The 24,510-nt window shown below is 40.9% G+C and overlaps 1 protein-coding gene across 3 annotated transcripts in view; it reads right to left on the bottom strand.

Moving 5' to 3' along the window:
* Positions 1-24,510, bottom strand: part of SLC35F5 (solute carrier family 35 member F5) — a 286,304-nt gene that overhangs the window by 178,356 nt on the left and 83,438 nt on the right. For all 3 annotated transcript variants that reach the window (XM_053698004.1, XM_053698002.1, XM_053698003.1), the window contains 2 exons: positions 20,605-20,795; positions 7,798-7,879 (listed from right to left, as the gene is read on the bottom strand). In XM_053698004.1, the coding sequence (XP_053553979.1) occupies positions 7,798-7,879; positions 20,605-20,795 (273 nt within the window). The remainder of the gene's footprint in view (positions 1-7,797; positions 7,880-20,604; positions 20,796-24,510) is intronic.

Consider the following 24,510-nt stretch of genomic DNA (forward strand, 5'->3'; position numbering starts at 1 on the left):
CAACACTATCGATTTGTATATCACAGGGAGTTAGCTCTAACGAACTTAATTACAGTTGATCCAAAGGTTCAGATAGGTTTCTATTAATCATATCAAATTTTATGTTAACATGCAATACACACAGGGATAACTACCCCTGATTTTTGGTAAGTAGTTTCAGTACTTCTATACGTTCGCACTGTGTTTAATTGTTTTTGTTGCTCTCATACGCAATACAGTTCACAGTACACGATACTTAACCTTTTCCCTACCTATCTTGCTAAGCAAGATCTTTCACCCATACTCCTTTACTGTTTTCCCTGACCTCCCCCCTTTCTCTCCATTTGTTTCAACTCTTCTCTCTCCCACCCCCCCTTTTTTTTTTTTTCTCTCTCTCCCTCCCCTTCTCCTCTTCTCTCGCACCCTCCCCTCCCTCCCTCAGAGGACCCCCTCTCTACACCCCCCCCCGCATATTTACTCATAAAAGATAATGGCGAGCCAGACTGTTAGGCGCAAGCCGTTTCCGCTTGAACTTATAACGATCAATGCAAAAGGGCTTAATAGCCCTTCTAAGCGCGCCATTGCAACAAGAGATTTGCAGAGAATGGGCGGAGACCTTGTCTTTATCCAGGAAACGCATTTTGCGATAAATAACGAACCTAAGTGGTCTAACCGACAATACCCACTGGCCTTTTTTGCTTCAGCAACAAAAAAAAAGAACGGGGTCGGGATCATTTTTAGCGCTGGAGTACCTTTTCAGCTTCTAAGTAGCTTTAAAGACCCTGAGGGTAGATTTCTGGTGCTCACGGGCACCATATATAACAGGCCTATCACGTTAGCTAATTTATATTGCCCACATACCTCCCAGCACCTCTTTCTCCAGAAAGTCACCCGTAAAATCTTGGAGATGCAAATTGGAATTCTTTTTCATGGCGGGGATTTCAATGCCTCCCTCGTCCCTACCCTTGACACCTCCAACGGTCTCTCCAGCACCCCGCATAAAGTTCTAAAGCGTATGTCTGTTTCACTAGCAGAGTTGGGAATCCATGACATATGGCGCACACATCATCCATCTGACAAAAACTTTACTTTTTACTCGTATCCCCACGGTAAATATTCCAGAATAGATTATCTGTTCACGGACTCCATTGGGCTGACTATCGCCAGATCTAGCAATATATCTGCCATTACTTGGTCCAATCACGCGCCAGTACGCTGCTCTATTCAATGGCCTGACACGCCAATCACTCCTTTTGTGTGGAGACTCGACGATACGCTTCTGGACGATCCGGTATTCAACTCAGACATCAAGAGCTCTCTGATTGAATTCTTCCGTTTAAATACGTGTGAGGAGATCAGCAGTCCCATAGTCTGGGAAGCGCATAAATGCACGATAAGAGGGCTTTTGATTGCACGTAAAGCAAGACTTAAAAGACTGAGGAGAGAACGCTATGACAACTTATTGAAAAAAGTTGAAATACGGGAACAAAGCCATAAGCGATCCCCACGCGACGAAATGGTTCTGACACAATTGGCCACGGCCAGGAGAGATCTCCTGCTGTTCTTGCAAGAGGACTATCAGAAACAGGCCTTGCACCTGCGACAGATTTACTACGAGCAGGGCGACAGGCCGGGGAAGCTGCTGGCCAGAGCAGTTGCCAGAAAAAAGATCAAAGCCTATGTCCATCATATTGTTACTGCGGAAGGAGGCGTCCGTTCGGATGCAGACTCTATTGCAGCGGATTTCAGGAGATACTATGAATCTCTCTACAATCTGGAATGCCAAGCAGTGCACGGAGGAGTACCCTCCGCTCGTCCCCGTGCGGAGGGGGAGGTCGGTACCTACCTTCAGGCTACTGATCTACCTGTGATATCAGAGGAAGATAGGAAAACCTTGGAGCTCCCAATCTCCTCAGACGAGGTGCAACGGGCTATTAAAGATCTTCCAGCGGGCAAAAGCCCTGGTCCCGACGGGTTTGGCCTGAAATATTATAAAATATATTCAGAAGTCATAGCTCCGGAGCTGACAAGACTGTTCGCCTCATTACCGGAATCGTCCAGACTTCCAAGCTCTATGTTGGAAGCGCACATAGTGGTAATCCCCAAACCTGGGAAACCCCCTGACAGGCCTGAAAATTTCAGGCCCATCTCCCTCCTCAATTCCGATGTAAAAATCCTGGCGAAAATCCTTGCCACTCGCTTGAACAGACTTCTCCCTGATCTGGTTTCTGCTGACCAGGTGGGCTTTGTGCCCGCCCGGGAGGCAAGAGACAATACTCTCAAAGTACAGCAATTAATCACCTATGCTCGTCTACATAATCTACCGCTCACCCTGGTCACAACGGACGCTGAGAAAGCGTTTGACCGGGTCAGCTGGAATTTCATCCAATTGACGCTAAAAAGATTCGGTTTCGGACCCGGTTTTATCAACGTGGTCATGTCCCTATATTCAAATCCGAACGCCCGTGTGAGAGTTAATGGCACCCTCTCGGAAACATTCTTAATCCGGAACGGGACGAGACAGGGGTGTCCCCTGTCACCTCTTCTCTTCGTATTGGCGATTGAAGTTCTCGCAAATAAGATCAGGGCCAACCCGGCGGTGAAGGGTATAAAAGTGGGTAACTCGGAACACAAGCTTTCGATGTACGCCGATGATGTCCTGCTAACTTTAGCGGACTCGTCCTCGTCATTGGATGAAGCATTAAGGAACTTCAGAGAGTACGGAGCCATGTCTAACTTCCTCCTTAATCCACTGAAGTCTGAAATCTTGAATATCACTGAACCCCCGGACAAATTTGATAGATCTACCGCAGATTGTCCGATAAGAGTAGCAACTCATAGTATCACATACCTGGGCATTGTTGTCACTCCTGACACCTCTGACATCATTGAACTAAACTATAAAAAAATTAGTGATGAGATCATTGGGGACTTATCCAATTGGAAAAAAAAATCGCTTTCCTGGATGGGCAGAATAGGAATCGTTAAGATGAATGTTCTCCCACGAATCCTTTATATAATGCAGACTATCCCCGCAGCTGTGGCCTCCCACCACCTTCAACGGTTACAATCGGGCATTGAGGCATACATCTGGAACGGTGTGAGGCCTAGGATCAGAAGATCCACTCTTTACATCCCTAGAGATAGGGGTGGTCTGGGAGTCCCGCTACTAAAAGAATATCAAAAAGCGATATTCCTTCAGAGAATTGTGGAGTGGAGTCGGAACTCCCATGACAAACATTGGATACAGATTGACAATGAAATCTTGCAACGAGGTAACTCTGGAGCCTTGGCCTGGATCTCTGCTATGAACCGCCCACGAGTCCTTGCCTCATATCCATTGATTAATGACACTCTAAAGGTGTGGGATAAGGTGCTAGCTGAGGGGGCCTACGTGTCCACTCGTATTTCACCAAACATCCCCTTGCGAGAAAACCCTGATCTGGGAATGGAACTCCCGAGACGCTCAATGAGGACTGGCTATATGTTAGCCGATACTGCTTTCTCAAATGCCCTGCAGGGTAATAAGCTTAAAACACACGCGGAACTTGTTGAGATAGATCAGGAAACCTTTGCATCCTGGTACAGGATGACACAGATTACTCACTTCTACAACACTTGCAAGGAGCGAGATGCGTTGGCAAGAAATAGAACGCCTTTTGAGGCTCTATGTACGATGCAACAAACGCCGACACGCCTCATTTCTCACCTGTACCAGCTTTTGTCGAGCAAGGGCACCGTAGCCCTTCCGACCTTTGCCCTTCAGTGGCAAAATGACCTGGGAGTGGATATTTCTGATGAGGACTGGCTTAAGATCTTTCGTAAAATCAAGAAGGCCTCTGTTTCCGCGCGAAATCTGGAAATGCACTATAAATTAGTCAGCAGGTGGTACCTAACGCCTCAGAGATTGCAGAAAATTTATCCTAACACTGACGGGAAATGCTGGAGAGGCTGTGGCGAGGAGGGCTCCCTCCTCCACATTTGGTGGACTTGTCCCCGAATACTATCGTTCTGGGGGGAGGTGCTGGGAGAAATGAGCAACATCTTAGGAATCATTATTCCCCCTAAGCCAACATATTTGATCTTTCACGACCTGCCTAAGGTAGCGGGCGTTGATAGGCACATTCTTTTTCTTATAATGCTGGGCGGTGCGAAAGGACTCATCCCCGTACACTGGAAGAGCCCGCAGACTCCGACTCTACAGGAGTGGAGACACAAAGTGGGAGATCTCCTTAGACTTGAAAGGTTTCACTTCCTTAAAACTGGAAGGCTTGCCACTCATGAAATGATGACTCTAGCTTGGGAGGGCAAAAGGCTATAATTTCCTCTCATCAAGATCAAGTGGGCCACTTAGTTACCCTTCCCCAGGGGGCCCCCTTCACCTCACATCCGTACCCCTTCCCCCCCTTCCCAGTCTCCTTCACCTCCCACCTGTACCCCTCCCTCTCCTTTCCCCTTTTTTTTTTTTTTTTTTTTTTTTTTTTCCTTCTCTCTCTTCCCTTGTTCTTTCTTCAACTTTCTTTCCTTCTCCCCGTCCAAGTAAGACATCAGACCTGAGGTCATATTCAGCAGTATGAATCAAGCGTGCTGAAAACTGAATTGTATAACGTTGTTTTAATTATCTGATGTCAAGTCCCAAAGTTTCTGTTTGAGATGTTTATAGTGTCTTAGCACCACGAGCTCGTGTCTTGTGGAAACAAGCTCAAGATTCTCACACTGTTTACAAAATGTAAAGTGCAAGAAAATGATATACTTGTTGTAATTGTACACTCATAATCCTTACCCAGTGGATAAACTGTAAAAAAAATTTCATGTTAGCAGTGTCTGGGGGATACTCATGGCTTAGTCCTATGGGCAGGACCCCTGTACATTATTTGTCTATTCAATGTATATTGTTGACCATTGGTTGTATATCTTGCTAAAATTAATAAAGCTTGTTTGAAAACTCAAAAAAAAAAGGAAAATAAAAGGCAACCCGTAGGTTACCCAATAAGAAAGCAGGCCTACCGCAGGACCCGCCAACATGGAGCCCTAAGCTTCCAACAAAAAAAACTGGGAAGGATCTCAAGAAAAAAATCAGTCAGGAGATTACATCATCCCCACATGTCTAATAAGGAGTACCATTCGAAGAAGACTGAAAATTCCCGTATCCGAGAAGGATAGGGTCATTGATTAACTGAAAAACATATCTGAGTAAGACGCAAAGACGTTCGACTCTATAACAAAAGGCACAACACTCAGGGACAGTTACACCCGCAGGGAACTGCACAGGCCCTCCCCAAGGTGGTAGACCCGGGACAATAGGGCACGAGCACAATCGTGCATAAACGTCTGGACTCTGCAGACGAATAATCGCCAAAAGTATGTGGTAGCAAAAATGTGCTGCAACCTCTGGGGGAAACAAGCCGCCCTGCATGGAGGAATAATCATAAACTGGGTTACCCACATGTGTAGAAGTATTGAGCAGTAGGGAACTCGCCTCTCGGAGGACGGGACCCCCAGAGGCGGATGGCTCAGCTGACCCTTGATTCCCCAGGTACGAGGAATAAGGCGCTCTCATATGGCATGCAGAACAGAACTGGTTGACATGTGTCACGAGGCCAATCCGGATTCTTCAGAATCCTCCATAACTGAATCTGAAATTTGAACAGTCTCAGCATCAGAATCCTCCATAACTGGATAGAGGATATGCAAATATGGACTAAGAAGTAAAACAAAAACGGCACCTGACACCCACAATGGCTGGGGCACTCACCACCTCCTATGACCAGACCCCTACGGACTAGAATTTCTCCTACACCACATGGTCGAGAATTCGGAAATGGAGGACGGAACGTAACCACGCTTGACCACAAGGGGAACTGTACAGTCCAAAAAAGCACGCCCAACCATAAAGTTGCGTAACTTCCAAAGGCCTTAATGTTCCAAAACACGAGCCCAGTAACCATTACACATAAGTAGGTTGAATCACTTAACAAACATGATTGTTCAATAACCCCCCTCAGGAGATATTAACCCTTGATTCCAAGATACTAAAGGAGACTCACTGAGACCCTTATGTTATAGTTAGGCCAGCAAGGTGGTAGCCTCTCGGGAAAACATTTGCAATACAGTAGATTCATTAAGAAGTAAAATTAAACAATCTTACCGGAATCTACGACATGGAACAGGAACACGGCCCTTCAAGTGTGATGGATAGCAGCATCGCCTCCGCCATGGATTTGAGAGAAGAAAGCAGGAAGCGTAGCGAAGTTCGACAACGCCGATTGCTTGAGGAGCTGTTAACATGAGTCGGGATGGTTTCGCAGAAAGACTCTCCCTGCATCTCCGGACTCTAACTTTCATCCAATCCCTCACTGAGAGACTGACAGGATGACTTAAAACTCCTGTCCCATCCCGAAGAGTACTACCCTCCATAAGAGACAAAATAATTTCTGACACTTCTCTGCCAACCTCCTAGGACGAAAGGCAAAGAATGACTGGGGGATCAGGGGAGTGGGAGGAGTATTTAAGCCTTTGGCTTGGGTGTCTTTGCCTCCTCCTGGTGGCCAGGTTCTTAATTCCCAAAAGTAATGAATGCAGCTGTGGACTCTTTCCATTTAAGAAGAAAATCATTAAAACGTGGCATAAATTTGTCAACTTAATTTTAATGGAGTTAAAAACCTACTTAGCATCATAGTGGACTGTACAACAAGCAAGAATAAGACTCCACTACTAATCAAATATGTATCATCTTGTACTGTAGAAGCTTTGTTCCCACCAGCATTATTTATGTTATAAATATTTAGTGGCCATTTTTGCGGTTTAATATAAATATAAATATAATTTCATTGTAATGTCTGTAAATCACAAATAGTAAGTAAAAAAGTGATGACAACACTAAGGGGTAAATTATATTCCAAATTGTCCTTAATGGCCACCTTGTACTAAATGAAGAATGGACATATTTCCTAACTAGGGAACCTGTCTGTATATCTTTGCAGTGTTCGTCTGCTGCAGTTATCATCGTACAAAAATTTCCTTGTGCAGTGTTGGGTTGATCCATCTTTCCGTGTGCAGCGTTGTGCCGATTTATTCTTCCTTGTACAGCGCTGGGTGATTTATCAGACTGTTGCTTTAACCTCTTGGTAAGTTCACATGAGCGAGCCCACACCTCAGCGGCTCCAAAGCAGCTTTAGCTGTTTAGTAAGTGAAGCCCAATGTCTGTGTAGATTACTTTTGTTTCCACTTGCAGTAAAGTTTATAACTGCAATATATGGTCGGCCCTTAAAGGGACAGTCTAGGCCAAAATAAACTTTCATGATTCAGATAGAGCATGTAATTTTAAACAATTTTTCAATTTACTTTTATCACCAATTTTGCTTTGTTTTCTTGGTATTCTTAGTTGAAAGCTTAACCTAGGAGGTTCATATGCTAATTTCTTAGACCTTGAAGCCCACCTCTTTCAGATTGCATTTTAACAGTTTTTCACCACTAGAGGGTGTTAGTTCACGTATTTCATATAGATAACACTGTGCTCGTACACGTGAAGTTATCTGGGAGCAGGCACTGATTGGCTAGACTGCAAGTCTGTCAAAAGAACTGAAAAAAGGGGCAGTTTCCAGAGGCTTAGATACAAGATAATCACAGAGGTTAAAAGTATATTATTATAACTGTGTTGGTTATGCAAAACTGGGAAATGGGTAATAAAGGGATTATCTATCTTTTAAAACAATAAAAATTCTGGTGTAGACTGTCCCTTTAAGTTGTTTATTATTTATACAGCAAACAATACATATTGGCAATGAGCACAATTTAGTTTCTGGAACAAGCCCTTACCAGATGTAGAGGAAATGATGTTAACAATTGCAACTTGTGTGTCAGACAGAGCTTCCTGGTAAGAAAAATTTGCCATGAACCACTAAAAAAAAAATAAAGAAATAACAAATTAAACAAAAAACAAAAAACAAATATGAAAAGTTTGTATACATGTACCTGGGCACATAAATACAGAAACACACTACGCAAAAGAAGAGCCCGATCGTGCAACAATCAATCAGACACACATCATCCAATATTAGCACCAGAAAGTTAGCGGTGTACCATTACTACAACCAACATAACATGCAGCAATAAAACAATCACAATAAATAACACTGCAGCAGCACCACAGATTACAACACCACTAAAATCATGTACAGATGCACACAATATGCATTAACACTACAGTACACAAGTACAGTGCACAGCAAATCCCCAATACTATATGCTGTACATAAACACCATAAAAAACACATTCTAAAATCACAGTCGTACACTGTGACCAAAAATATACTGTACAACAATCAGAGCCTCACTTACACACATATACATGTTCCTCCCTGCAGTATGTGTAACTCATAGCTATCTAACATAGCTGAGGTGAAATCCCTACTGCAGTAATACACTAAACACTCGCTGTGTAGCAGATGCTATATAGTGAAGCAAACGCTGCAGCTGCTTCATACTTACAAACACACACATTATCCAGCATAAACACAAGCACTAACATACTGTGGTAAAACCATCATCCCATACATATACATATTGTGCAACATCACATGGTTTGGCGTCACCGTCATCTCACACACAAATATACATGTACAGAGTAGCAACACCACAAGAGCTAGCACACTGCAGTAAAACCTCCAATCATTGCGTGCCCCAGGAGCTGGACGCCAGATGGGGAACGCAACGATTGGAGGAAGCCAGATTAGTCATCGATCTGCTAAATACAGTATGAGATGCGGGAGGAGGAACAGCGGTATGTTTACCATAACTCAGTGATAAGGTAAATATTTTTAAAATGATACGTCTTTCAAAATGTTAATGTATTTTAAAGTGCCCTTGTTTTAAAAATTACTTTTATATGCTGTGGAGGAATTTATTTAAAGTTTAGAATTACTTTAACCCTTTCCAATGGCAAAAAAATAGTGATTTTTCATAAGCATTACAGTCATCTGAAAGACTCAGTTAGTTGGCATTTGATTAACTGCATATCGTGTGCTTCTGTAAAAATCTGTGCCAATTCCTGTAAACCCACCTTCAAAAAGTCTGTAAAACCTGTTTGTTCTTGTGTTTAACCATATTTTCCAATTCTATTGCACATGTAATTCATGAGTCTTAACTAATTAAAATAGAAGCATTTCAAATATTTTGGAATGAACTAGAAAAAAGCACTTTAAAAAAAGCACATGAGCTAAATAAGATAGATCCAATGTGAAAATGATTGATTGAAGAGGTGTTTGTTTTCATACCCATGCTAATTTATATAGGTTTCTATTTTAGTGTTCACTTTTATTTTATACCTGGGTTGGGTTTACCTGCTCGGCCATACATTTTTAGGTATAGATATATACAGATATATATAGGAATATCTATTTACAAATGTATAGTACATATTCTGCTACGTGCAAAACATTGGAATGTGAAATATTTACAGTAAATACATACTAGATAACTTTATTAAAAATTTATATTGCATAAATATGTTTTTTACATGATTTCATCTACTTAAAGTGCCATAAAACAGGTTGAGATCTGTGCATATCCTAAAAGGGCTAATTAAAGGGACACTGAACCCATTTTTTTTTTCTTTCGTGATTCAGATAGAGCATGCAATTTTAAGCAACTTTTTTACTCCTATTATCAAATTTTCTTCATTCTCTTGGTATCTTTATTTGAAATGCAAGAATGTAAGTTTAGATGTCGGACCATTTTTGGTGAATAACCTGGGTTATTCTATCTGATTGGTGGATAAATTCATCCACCAATAAAAAGTGCTGTCCAGAGTACTGAACCAAAAAAGAAGCTTAGATGCCTTCTTTTTCAAATAAAGATAGCAATTGAACTAAGAAAAATTGATAATAGGAGTAAATTAGAAAGTTGCTTAAAATTGCATGGGTCCCTTTAAGTAAAAACAGTTTGCATTAAAAAAAAACATTTAAAAATTGTTGGGAAGTATTTTAAAATAATTTTCAAAAAGAAGCAAAAATACTTAAAATAGCTATCCTGTCTGGACACTGTGCTCCCCCTCTCTTATCAGTGTCTAGACACAGGCATTGTATTTCACCTGAGCTCACAGCTTGTAGGCATGCTCCAGCAGATAATCCCTATTCATTTGAGCATTTTACCAAAACAACAATGGATATAGATACAGCCATAGAAGGAATTGTGTGGGGGGAGTTAGAGCTGTACAATACATAAATACACATACATATAAATATGTAGACATGTATATGTATGTATCTCTATGTTAAAGCCATTTCAATGTCTTTTTTTTTTCCCTAACACCAGAGACCTCATATCTTTAAACCCTTATAACTTTTTTGTGCAATATTTTTAATAATGTTTTTAGATAGTGTTATTATGAGTGTAACAGTACTTTGTAATGTATTTTTAATGTGTTTTGAGAAACATTTTTGTTTCACAAAACAGGTAACCAGAGCACTGAGGTTGTGGTAACCTGACTTCAATTGCACTCAAGCGATCGCGTCTACTATCAACTTGTAATATGATAGAAAAACCTGACGTGCGAAAATACCCGCAATAAACCACTTTTCGCTCTGCTTCATAACTGTTAGCGCTCCACATGTAACCTAGCCCTAAATAGGTCCTGGCGAGTACGCTAACTTACTCCTGTTACAAGACACACTAATGCCCGACACAGCTCTCACACTGATCTCTCCTTGTGTCGCTAGCTGTGAATTAAGTAAATAGCTTTAGCACTTCTTCCACTTTACCTGTTTTTAGTTGGTTAACACAAGTACAAGCTCAATGTGCCTCCCAGCTGACTGTCCCCAACTTCATGCCACTGCAAATGTCTCTGCCAAACTCATTTTCTTACACAAAAAAAACATAATATATGTAAGAATTTACCTGATAAATTAATTTCTTTCATATTGGCAAGAGTCCATGAGCTAGTGACGTATGGGATATACAGTCCTACCAGGAGGGGCAAAGTTTCCCAAACCTCAAAATGCCTATAAATACACCCTTCACCACACCCACAATTCAGTTTAACGAATAGCCAAGTAGTGGGGTGAAAGAAAAAAAAAAAAGAGTAAAAAGCATAAAAAAAGGAACTGGAAATATAATTGTGCTTTATACAAAAAAACATAACCACCATAAAAAGGGTGGGTCTCATGGACTCTTGCCAATAGGAAAGAAATGAATTTATCAGGTAAGTTCTTACATAAATTATGTTTTCTTTCATGTAATTGGCAAGAGTCCATGAGCTAGTGACGTATGGGATAGTAATACCCAAGATGTGGAACTCCACAGATGAGTCACTAGAGAGGGAGGGATAAAAATAAAAACAGTCATTTTCCGCTGAAAAAATTTAATCCACATCCAAAAAAATAAGTTTTTCTCATAATTGAAAAGAAAAAACTTAAAACATAAGCAGAGGAATCAAACTGAAACAGCTGCCTGAAGAACTTTTCTACCAAAAACTGTTTCCGAAGAGGCAAATACATAAAAATAGTAGAATTTAGTAAATATATGTAAAGAAGACCAAATTGCTGCTTTGCAAATCTGATTAACTGAAGCTTCATTCTTAAAAGCCCACAAAGTGGAAACTGATCTAGTAGAATGAGCTGTGATTCTCTGAGGCGGGGCCTGACCCGACTCCAAATAAGCCTGATGAATCAAAAGCTTTAACCAGGATGTCAAGGAAATGGCAGAAGCTTTCTGACCTTTCCTAGGACCAGAAAAGATAACAAATAGACTAGATGTCTTCCTGAAATCTTTAGTAGCTTCAACATAATATTTCAAAGCTCTTACAACATCCAGAGAATGAAAGGATCTCTCAAAGAATTCTTAAGATTAGGACACAAAGAAGGAACAACAATTTCCCTAGTAATGTTGTTAGAATTCACTTTAGGTAAAAACTTAAATGAAGTCCGCAAAACTGCCTTATCCTGATGAAAAATCAGAAAAGGAGACTCACAAGAAAGAGCAGATAACTCGGAAACTCTACTAGCAGAAGAGATAGCCAAAAGGAACAACACTTTCCAAGAAAGTAGTTTAATATACAAATAATTCATAGGCACAAAAGGAGGAGCCTGTAAAGCCTTCAAAACCAAATTAAGACTCCAAGGAGGAGAGATTGGTTTAATCACAGGCTTGATACGGACCAAAGCCTTCAAAAACAGTGAATATCATGAAGCTCAGCAATCTTTCTGTGAAATAAAACAGAAAGAGCAGAGATTTGTCCCTTCAAGGAACTTGCAGACAAACCTTTATCCAAACCATCCTGAAGAAACTGTAAAATTCTAGGAATTCTATAAGAATGCCAGGAGAATTTGTGAGAAGAACACCAAGAACTATATAAGTCTTCCAAACTCGATAATAAATCTTCCTAGAAACAGATTTACGAGCCTGTAACATAGTATCAATCACTGAGTCACAGAAACCTCTATGACTAAGCACTAAGCGTTCAATTTCCATACCTTTAAATTTAACGATTTGAGATCCTGATGGAAAAACGGTCCTTGAGACCGAAGGTCTGGTCTTAACGGAAGTGGCCAAGGTTGGCAACTGGACATCTGGACAAGATCTGCATACAAAAACCTGTGAGGCCATGCTGGTGCTACCAGAAACACAAACGATTGTTCCATGATGATCTTGGAGATCACTCTTGGAAGAACAACTAGAGGCGGAAAGATATAAGCAGGTTGGTAAAAGCAAGGAACTGCTAACCCATCCACCAACTCCGACTGAGGATCCCTGGACCTGGACAAGTACCTGGGAAGTTTCTTGTTTAGATGGAAAGCCATCAGATCTATTTCTGGAAGACCCCACATCTGAACAATCTGAAAAAACACATCTGGATGGAGAGACCACTCCCCCGGATGTAAAGCCTGACGACTGAGCTAATCCACTTCCCAATTGTCTACACCTGGGATATATACCGCAGAAATTAGACAAGAGCTGGATTCCGCCCAAGAAAGTATCCGAGATACTTCTTTCATACTTTTCACCCTGATGATTGACATATGCCACAGTTGTGATATTGTCTGTCTGAAAACAAATGAATGGTTCTCTCTTCAACAGAGGCCAAACCTGAAGAGCCCTGAAAAAAGCACAGAGTTCCAAAATATTGATTGGTAACCTCGCCTCTTGAGATTTCCAAACCCCTTGTGCTGTCAGAGATCCACAGACAGCTCCCCAACCTGAAAGACTTGCATCTGTTGTCATTACAGTCCAGGTTAGATGAACAAAAGAGGCCCCTTGATCTATACGATGGTGATCTAACCATCAAGTTAGAGAGAGTAGAACATTGGGATTTAAGGATATTAATTGTGATATCCTTGTATAATCCCTGCACCATTGATTCAGCATACAAAGCTGAAGAGGTCTTTTATGAAAACAAGCAAAGGAGATCATGTCCGATGCTGCAGTCGTGAGACCTAAAACTTCCATGCACATAGCCACTGAAGGGAATGATTGAGACTGAAGGTTTCGACAAGCTGAAACCAATTTTATTCGTCTCTTGGACACTGAATCTATCTGGAAACCTAAAAAGGTGACCCTTATCTGAGGAATCAAGGAACTTTTTGGTAAATTGATCCTCCAACCATGTCTTTGAAGAAACAACACTAGTTGATTCGTGTGAGATTCGGCAGAATGTAAAGACCGAGCTAGTACCAAGATATCGTCCAAATAAGGAAACATCGCAATACCCTGTTCTCCGATTACAGAGAGTAGGGCACCGAGCACCTTTGAAAAAATTCTTGGAGCAGTCGCTAGGCCAAATGAAAGAGCGACAAATTGGTAATGATAGTTTAGAAAAGAGAATCTCAGAAACCAATAGTGGTCTGGATGAATCTGACTATGAAGATATGCATCCTGTAAGTCTATCGTGGACAAATAATGACCTTGCTGAACAAAAGGCAGTCCTTACAGTCACCATTTTGAAAGTTGGCACTCTTACAAAACAATTCAAAATTTTCAGATCCAGAACTGGCCTGAATTAATTTTCTTTTTTTGGGACAATGAATAGATTTGAATAAAACCCCAGACCCTGTTCCTGAAACGGAACTGGTATGATTACCCCTGAAAGCTCTAGCTCTGAAACACACTTCAGAAAAGCCTGAGCCTTCACTGAATTTGCTGGGATGTGTGAGAGAAAAAAAATCTTCTCACAGGAGGTCTTACTCTGAAACATATTCGATACCCTTGAGAGACAATACTCTGAATCCATCGATTTTGGACAGAATCCGCCCAAATGTTTTGGAAAAATTTTAATCTGCCCCCTACCAGCTGAGCTGGAATGAGGGCCGCACCTTAATGCGGACTTGGGGGCTGGCTTTGGTTTCTTAAAAGGCTTGGATTTATTCCAACTTGAAGAAGGTTTCCAAATTGAACAAGATTATTTGGGAGGATTGGCTTTCTGTTTCTTATTCTGTTGAAAAGAACGAAAACGATTAGAAGCTTTAGAGATTTACCCTTAGATCTTTTATCCTGAGGTAAAAAACGTCCTTCCCCCCAGTTACAGTTGAAATAATTGAATCCAACTGAGAACCAAATAAATTGTTACCTTGGAAAGAAAGAGATAGTAAGCTAGACTTAGATACCATGTCAGCATTCCAATATTTGAGCCACAAAGCTCTTCTAGCTAAAATAGCTAAAGACATAGATTTAACATCAATATTGATGATATCAAAAATAGCATCACAGATAAAATGATTAGCATGTTGAAGCAAGCGAACAATGCTAGACAAATCAGAATCTGTTTCCTATTGCGCTAAACTTTCCAACCAAAAAGTTGATGCAGCTGCAACATCAGCCATGGATATAGCAGGCCTAAGAATGTAGCCAAAAAATAACTAAGCTTTCCTTAGATAAGATTCAAGTTTCCTATCTAAAGGGTCCTTAAAAGAAGTACTATTTTCCATCTGAATAGTAGTACGTTTGACAAGAGTAGAAATAGCCCCATCAACTTTGGGGATTTTTTCCCAAAACTCCAATCTAACTGCTGGCAAAGGATACAATTTTTTAAACCTAGAAGAAGGAATAAAAGAAGTACCAGGCCTATTCCATTCCTTTGAAATCATATCAGGAATAGCATCAGGAACTGGAAAAACCTCTGGAATAACCACAGGAGGTTTATAAACAGAATTTAACCATTTACTAGTTTTAGTATCAAGAGAACTAGTTTCCTCAATATCCAAAGTAATTAACACCTCTTTTAACAAGGAACAAATATACTCCATCTTAAAGAGATAAGTAGATTTGTCAGTGTCAATATCTGAGGTAGGATCTTCTGAACCAGATAGATCCTCATCAGAGGAGGATAATTCAGTATGTTGTTGGTCATTTGAAATTTCATCAACCTTATGAGAAGTTTTAAAACACCTTTTTACGTTTATTAGAAGGCGGAATAGCAGACAAAGCCTTCTGAATCGCATCAGCAATAAAATATTTTATATTCACAGGAATATCATGTACATTAGATGTTTAAGGAACAACAGGCATTGTACTAGTACTGATGGATTCATTCTCTGCATGTAAAAGCTTATCATGACAACAGTTACATACTACAGCTGGAGATATAATCTCCGCTAACTTACAACAGATATACTTAGCTTTGGTAGAACAGTTATCAGGCAGCAGGGTTCCAACAGTGGTTTCTGAGAAACAACATATAAAGCAAAATTATCAAATTTACTTATATGGCAGTTTCAGGAATGGGAAAAATGCAAACAGCATAGCCCTCTGAACATAAAAAAGGCAAGAGACATATAGGAAGTGGGGTTTAAATAATTAAATTATTTGGCGGCAAGTTTGACGCACAACGCAAAATGACATTTTTTGGCGCTAACAACATCAGGAAATGACACAACTCGCGTCATGGCAGATGCAACCTTGTGCAAGGAAACCTTGCGTCAACTAAGACACCGGAAATGCCGAATTTGCGTCACCGAACGTACCTTCGCGCCCAAAAAAATTTTGCACCAAGAATGACGCAATAAATATAAGCATTTTGCGACCTCGCGAGCCTGATAGTCTGCAAAAGGAAATATACATAAACCTGACTCATGGCAAATATAAGTACAATACATATATTTAAAACTTTACATTAATACATAAAGTGTCAAACCATAGCTGAAAGGGTTTTAAGTAATGAAAACATACTTACCGAAAGACACCCATCCACATATAGCAGATAGCCAAACCAGTACTGAAACAGTATCAGTAGAGGTAATGGCATATGAGAGTATATTGTCGATCTGAAAAGGGAGGTAGGAGAACCTTTGAAAAGATTTTCCATGAGGAAAACCATAGAATCAATAGGTGATACTCTTTACATCCCTCTGACAAACACTGTACACTGAATCGGGCTTCAAAATGCTGAGAAGCGCATATCACAGAAGAAAATCTAGCACAAACTTACTTCACCACCTCCATAGGAAGGCAAAGTTTGTAAAGCTGAATTGTGGGTGTGGTGAAGGGGTGTATTTATAGGCATTTTGAGGTTTGGGAAACTTTGCCCCTCCTGGTAGGATTGTATATCCCATACGTCACTAGCTCATGGACTCTTGCCAATTACATGAAAGAAAATCCACTGTTGCACCACTGTCCATCTATTCACTGACTTTCCTTATCCTGAAGTACAGACACATACAAAGTGCTAAATAGTACAGTGTCTTCCTATCTCTCTGCCCTTGGCTGCAAATATTCCTCAGTCTAACCCCTTCACCCTGCCCAAGACTTACAGTTTATCTCCTCTTGTTTTTCCATTTCTCACTCTGGTCTACAGGACTTTAGTACCTTTCTTGTATTGTTCCCAAACTATAAAACTATTTAACGGACTCTGAGACTTGCCCAGGCTTTCAGAGTTTTAAGTGGTGTTCTATAAAAGAAAGATTTAATCACTTATGTATATAACCTAAACTAACATCTATTTCTCCAGTTGTCAGCGATGCTCCATCAAATTCCATTTCAGAATGTTTCATTAATATGCAAGAACAAAAGTCCATCTAGCCAGAAGAACACCTTGAGTAAATATGTTGTCTAACAGTTGGTAACTCACAGGCAGGGCTATATCTATCCCATTATGGTACATGTCATTGTTTTACTGTGTGATCCAGTACTTGACACAGAGCTGTAGCATACTGTTAGGATTATTAGCAATATCTGTATACTTCCCCTTTAAATCTTTTGATCACATATCACATTCTCTCCCTATTTATTGGCATTTCCTCATCCACTCTTTGCTAGCTAATTTGGTTACATAGATACCTGTGACTCAACTACTAAGCTCTGCTCAAATATAATTTTGTCTGATTTTGACATCAGCTATATCCGACCTTGTATCAAGTACCGCTGCAGCCTTAACTCCATAAGTGAATGTGTGCAATATCGTCTTGTAATATTTTCCAAACCAGCTGAGTTACTCTGCACCGGACACCTCTCACTAACTCACAGGAGTGTCCGACGTCATCCGCATTCAACCTAACAAGCAGCTCACACGGAACGGCACTGATCCTGCATGTACTGGTATCGTTATTAAATCTTGCTATACAAATGCCATAACTTTATTGTGCCTGCCTGGACTTTACTTACGCATACATCTATTGCATTTTCCTTAACAATACCGTACATAGTTAATTACTCTGCGACTGCTTACACGCTGCAAGTCATGTTGTATCTCTGCTTACTGACTTTATTTGGCTATACGCTGCTGTTACTGATAACATCTCTGCTAAAGCTTATATTTAGGACTGCTACCAACTACTGACTTGAGTATTACACAGAAAGTCACTAACCTATGTCTAAAGGAACAGACTGCTTTCACTTGCTTATATTCTGCTTAATTCTAATATTGCGCTTGATACAAATGTTCATATTGTGGTTGTCCTCACCATTACTACTTATTACTACATTACTAAATTATAGTGCTAATACTGATCCTCTATATTCCTGAATTTTCTTCTTTGACCACCTCTGGGTCACCGTCAGTTCTCTGAGCTCAAATAGGATATTAACCCCTTAATGACAACTGAAGGTACCAGGTACGTCATGCATTAACAACCAGTTAATGACAATAGACGTACCTGGTACGTCAGTTGTCTAAGAGAGTGCTGGAAGCGATCGCAATCGCTTCCAGCAGCTCTCAGGGTATTGCAGTGATGCCTCCATATGGAGGCATCCTGCAATACCTTTTCAGAAGACTCCGATGCAGAGAGAGCCACTCTGTGGCCCTCTCTGCACCGGTAGCGATGGTGCCGGTTTGTTGGTGGGTGGGAGCATATCAGGGAGGCGGGTGGGCGGCCCATCGCTACCCGGCATCCGGTTCCTGTAAGTGCTATGTGCACGCCGGGTGCCGGGAGCGTGCGCGGGGGCGCGCGATTAGCTGGCCACTGACACCAATGAGAAGGGAAGAGGGGGGAAAAAATATTAAAAATAAATAAATATATAAGGATCTGGGAGGGGGAGGGGGTTGGGGTATTGTGGGGGGCTGCTACACTACAGAAAACATTAAAAATTGCAAAAAATTGCAAAAAAAACACTTGTTTTTGGGGCAAATTGGGTACTGGCAGACAGCTGCCAGTACCCAAGATGGCGGCAATTAGGTAGGGGAGAGGGTTAGAGAGCTGGGGGGGGGGGGAATCATGGAGGTTGGGGCTAAGGCAGGGGTCCATCACAGCTAAAACATTTTATTTTTTTTTATTAAAAAAAAGAAAAACTCCTTTTATTTAGTACTGGCAGACTTTCTGCCAGTACTTAAGATGGCGGGGGACAATTGTGGGGTGGGGGAGGGAAGAGAACTGTTTGGGAGGGATCAGGGGGTGGGATGTGTCAGGTGGGAGGCTGATCTCTACCCTAAAGCTAAAATTAACCCTGCAAGCTCCCTACAACCTACCTAATTAACCCCTTCACTGCTGGGCATAATTTACGTGTGGTGCGCAGCAGCATTTAGTGGCCTTCTAATTACCAAAAAGCAATGCCAAAGCCATATAAGTCTGCTATTTCTGAACAAAGGGGATCCCAAAGAAGCATTTACAACCATTTGTGCCTTAATTGCAGAAGCTGTTTGTAAATAATTTCAGTGGGAAACCTAAAGTTTGTGACAAAATTTGTGAAAAAGTGAATTTTTTTTTTATTTGATGACATTTGGCGGTGAAATGGTGGCATGAAATATACCAAAATGGGCCTAGATCAATACTTTGGGTTGTCTTCTAAAAAAAAATATATACATGTCAAGGGATATTCAGGTATTCCTGACAGATATCAGGGTTCCAATGTAACTAGCGCTAATTTTGAAAAAAAGTTGTTTGGAAATAGCAAAGTGCTACTTGTATTTATGGCCCTATAACTTGCAAAAAAAGTAAAGAACATGTAAACATTGGGTATTTCTAAACTCAGGACAAAATTTAGAAACTATTTAGCATAGGTGTTTTTTGGTGATTGTAGATGTGTAACAGATTTTGGGGGTCAAAGTTAGAAAAAGTGTGTTTTTTTCAATTCTTTCCTCATATTTTATATTTTTTTTATAGGAAATTATAAGATATGATGAAAATAATGGTATCCTTAGAAAGTCCATTTAATGGCGAGAAAAACGGTATATAATATGTGTGGGTACAGTAAATGAGTAAGAGGGAAATTACAGCTAAACACAAACACTGCAGAAATGTAAAAATAGCCATTGTCATTAAGGGTAAGAAAATTGAAAAATGGTCCGGTCATTAAGGGGTTAAAGGGACATTAATCCCAAAAAAATTCTTTCATGATTTAGATAGAGAATACAATTTTAAACAACATTCACATTGACTTCTATTATCTAATTTGCTTCATTCTTTAGATATCATTTGTTGAATAAATAGAAATAGACATTAGTGAGCCAATCACACGAGGCATCTATGTGCAGCGACCAATCAGCAGCTACTGAGCCTATCTAGATATGCTTTTCCGCAAAGAATATCAAGAGAATGAAGCAAATTAGATAATAGAAGTAAATTAGGAAGTTGTTTAAAATTGCATGCTCAATCTGAATCATGAAAGAAAATATACTGTGCAGAACCATAATTACACACCTTTATACACCATGCAGCAACATGGTATTGCATGTCATAAATACACACTGCATGACAGCATCACAAACAAATACAAACTGTTTATCAACACCATAAGCAAACATACTATGCAGCCACACTACCCACACATAGCACAAGTACTCACAATCAATATGAAACAGCACCACCAGCAGACATATATGGCGTATGACTTCTCAAACATTTATATTGGGTTCACACATACATTGCTATGCAACAGCACATGCACAGAAATAGGTGCAGCAATGAGGCATACAAGGTAAAGATCATCATATGTTAATGGAACCTTTGAAAAGAAACATTATAGCAACTTAAAAAAAATACACAAATTGCAAGAACTCTATGACACTCACTGAACAGCTCCATCCCTAACCCATCCCCAGTGCAGACAGTCGCTCAGTAACACCACAAGCACAGTAGAAGACCCTTGTGCCCATTCTTTGGGTACAAACAAATACTAGTTAGCAGCTTAAGGGCACAAAGTCACTATAATACCTCCCCCTAATTCCAAAGTCCTACACAAGTACCCATATATAGTTCACCTTACCACAAAGCAAAAGAAGAAGCTGATCCTGGCGACCTGACAGGCTGAAAGTTTTCCGACTGCTCTAAACATTGACTCACTATCTCTGACAGGTGGATTTGACATTCGAGATAATTTGGCTTCAAGCGCTTGACTAGATGGGAGCTGTCGGATTTCCATTATGTTACTGAACCGGACACGTGGTTTCTTAGTTGCTAGAAGAAGAAAAAATGTAATGTAATTATCTTAGCTTGTAAAACTATCAAGAAAAGTATACATTTATTAATACCAGATTACAGATCTGGTGTCTTATCTGTTGTGGGCCAGCATAACCTTTTATAAGAAGTGTGTGACAAAGCTTCATTAAAATTAATCTTTCAGTACTATTGACATTCTAGAGCATACTCAGCATACCATAAATCTTATTACATTCTGAACTCTGTACGAATAGCTGCCAAGCACAGCCAATAAAATCACACTGTATTGGAGCTTTTGGGGGGTTCTAAGATGGCCACATAGCTAAAGATCAAGGATACAGAGTGATATTGGTGGTGGAATCCATCTGCATTTACTCATACCAGCAACATTCATTAAAATGCTCCATACTCCCTCCATTAAGGGGATTGAAAGGTCAAAATTGAAATGTATATAGTTGCATTTTTCAAAACACTTTACTAGCAAAACTGCCTCTAATAAAAAGTTATTATTATTTTTAAGTGGCATACGTGCATATGCTGTGAGCGCCCAGTGCACCAGCATTCAAACATTACACGTTCACAGAGTCAGCAGTGGCTTGTATGACATGAATTAAAGGTCCATGATACCCAAATGTTGAAAAACTTGAAACTTTTCAACCCATTTTAGACCTAAAGTGTCTCAACAAGTTTCTCAGAGTACCATCCTTCAAAATGGAAACCATTTGTTCCATTCTTCCTTTGGTCCAAGAGGGTTAGTTCATGACAACTATAGACCTGAAGTACGCGTATCTTCATGTTCCCATCCACAGGGGTCATCACAAATTCCTGAGATTCGCCTTACACAGTTTGTGGCTCTTCAGAATTTCCTCAAAGGGTCTGAGGGCTCTATTGGCAGTGATCAGGTCTCTGGAAATTGACGTGGCGCCGTACCTTGACGACATATTGGTTCAGACGCCATCTTTTCAACAAGCAAGCATACAGAGATCATGTGGTCTTTTCTACGTTCCCACGGTTGGAAAGTGAATCTGGAAAAAGAGTTCCCTTGTTCCAGCAACAAGGGTCATTTTCATAGAGACCATAATAGATTCCCTATCTATGAAAATTTTTCTGACGGAGTTCAGAAAATACAAAATTTTATCCTCTTGCCTCTCTCTACAGTCTACTGTTCGGCCATCAGTGGCTCAATGTATGGAGGTAATTGGTCTGATGGTCGCTTCCATGGACATCATTCCCTTTGCTCGATTCCATTCAAGAGCTCTGCAACTATGCATGCTCAGACAATGGAACGGAGACCATTCGGATCTGTCTCAGAGGATAGATCTAGACCAGTCAACAAGAGACTCTCTCCTGTGGTGGCTTTCTCAGGACTATCTGTCTTAGGGCACATGCTTCCGGAGACCTTCCTGGGTGATTGTGACCACGGACGCCATCCTGCTAGGCTGGGGAGCAGTCTGGAACTCATTAAAGGCGCAGGGACTATGGATTCAGAAGGAGTCTGCTCTCCCCATAAACATCTTGGAGTTGAGAGCTATTTACAATGCTCTGATGGCTTGGTCTCAATTGTCTTTAGCTCGGTTTATCAGGTTACAGTCGGACAACATCACCTCAGTGGCTAAGGAACTCCGAGTGGGAGGAACTCTGAGTTCCTTAGCCATGAAGGAGGTGGCACGGATTATTCAGTGGGCGGAAGCTCAGAATTGTTGCCCATCTGCCATCCACATTCCTGGAGTGGACAACTGGGAAGCAGATTTCCTGAGCAGACAGACATTTCATTCCGGGGAGAGGGCTCTCCATCCGGAGGTGTTCTCCAAGTTAACCCTCAAATGGGGGGTGCCGGAGTTGGATTTGATGGCATCTCTGCAGAACGCCAAGATTCCAAGGTACGGTTCAAGGTCAAGAGATCCTCAGGCTGCTCTGATAGATGCTCTGGCGAGTCCTTGGGATTTCAGTCTAGCATATCTGTTTCCTCCGTTTGCGCTCCTTCCACGAGTTATTGCTTGTATCAAACAAGAGAGAGCATCGGTAATTCTAATAGCTCCTGCATGGCCTTGCAAGTCTGATACTAAAAAAATTTACCATAAGGTATGGCGTAAATACCTTTATTGGTGTGAATCTAAGGGCTACTCTTGGAGTAGGGTCAGGATTCCTTAATCTTGTTCTTAAAGTTTTGCAGCAGGCTCCGTTTGAGCCAATGCATTCCATATATATTAAGTTTCTATCTTAGAAGGTTTTGTTTCTTATTGCTATCTCTTCTGTTCGGAGAGTTTCCAAACTCTCAGCTTTGCAGTGTGATTCGCTTTACCTAATCTTTCATGCGGATATGGCGGTTCTTCGTACAAAATTGGGGTTTATTCCTAAAGTGGTTTCGATAGAATTATTATCAGGAGATTGTTGTTCCTTCTCTCTGTCCCAATCCTTTTTCTCATAAAGAACGTCTGTTGCACAAATCGGATGTTGTGCGTGCTCTAAAATGCTACCTACAAACGACTAAGGATTTTTGCCAGTCTTCTGCCCTGTTTGTTTGTTTCTCACGAAAGCGTAAGGGTAAGAAGGTTACTTCTACTTCTCTTTCCCTCTGGTTGAGAAGTATGATTCGTTTTGCTTATGAAACTGCTGAACAGCAGCCTTCTGAGAGAATTACAGCTAGGGTTGCCACCGCCCCGGTTTCACCGGGACAGTCCCGGTCTAAGGCTCAGTGTCCCGGAACTACCCTCAAATGCCCCGGGCTAAGCGCTCCCCTGGCGCAGCAAGCAGCAGTGAGCACAGACTTTCCAAAAAATTAGCTGGCCGGAGAAGCGCTTAGCCAGGGGTTATCAAAAAAACAAAACGGGTAGATGGAGTCTAGAGGAGAAATAGAGGATGGATGGTGTGGGACAGTGGGAGGGGGAAGAGGGTCGAGGAGGAGAGTCGTCACATCCTGCAGGCTGCAGCTGAGTCTGAGAGCTGCAGAGAGAGGCAGGTGTTGGTGCGGTGCCAGGAGGCAGAGTTTGTAAGCCCAAACAGCGGGGTAATGGGGGAATCATCATATAGGCAGTCCGGGTGTTGAGCTTGTTTAGGACAATAAACTTACAATAATTTAGAGGAAGGGTCTGTGTACAGTAAGCACATCTGAAATTTAACGTATCATATATATATTTTATATATATTATATATATATATATATATATATATATACACACACACACACACATACAGTATATATACACATATATATATATATATATATATGTGTATACTTAAAAAGTGTCCAGGAATTTTCTGTGCAAAAGGCGGCAACCCTAATTACAGCTCATTCCACTAGGGCTGTCTCCTCTTCTTGGGCTTTCAAAAATAAAGCTTCTGTGGAACAGATTTCCAAGGCTGCAACTTGGTCCTCTCTGCATAATTTTTTCCAAATTTGACACTTTTGCCTCGGCTGAGGCCTCTTCAAGCGGTGGTGTCTTCTGTTTAGGTCTGCCTATCTTGTTCTCCCTCCCTGTTCATTCTGTGTCCTCTAGCTTGGGTATTGGTTCCCAATAGTAATTGAAGGAAGTTGTGGACTCTCCATAGCTTAGGAAAGAAAACAAAATTTATGCTTACCTGATAAATTTCTTTCTTTCCGAATATGGAGAGTCCACGACCCCACCCTTTATTAAGACAGTTATTTTTTTACTAAACCTCAGGCACCTCTACACCTTTGTGTTATTCCTTTTCCATTTCCCTTTGGTCGAATGACTGGGGATTATGGGTAGAG

This window comes from Bombina bombina, chromosome 1 (genome assembly GCF_027579735.1).
Source record: "Bombina bombina isolate aBomBom1 chromosome 1, aBomBom1.pri, whole genome shotgun sequence".
Classification (NCBI taxonomy): Eukaryota; Metazoa; Chordata; class Amphibia; order Anura; family Bombinatoridae; genus Bombina; species Bombina bombina.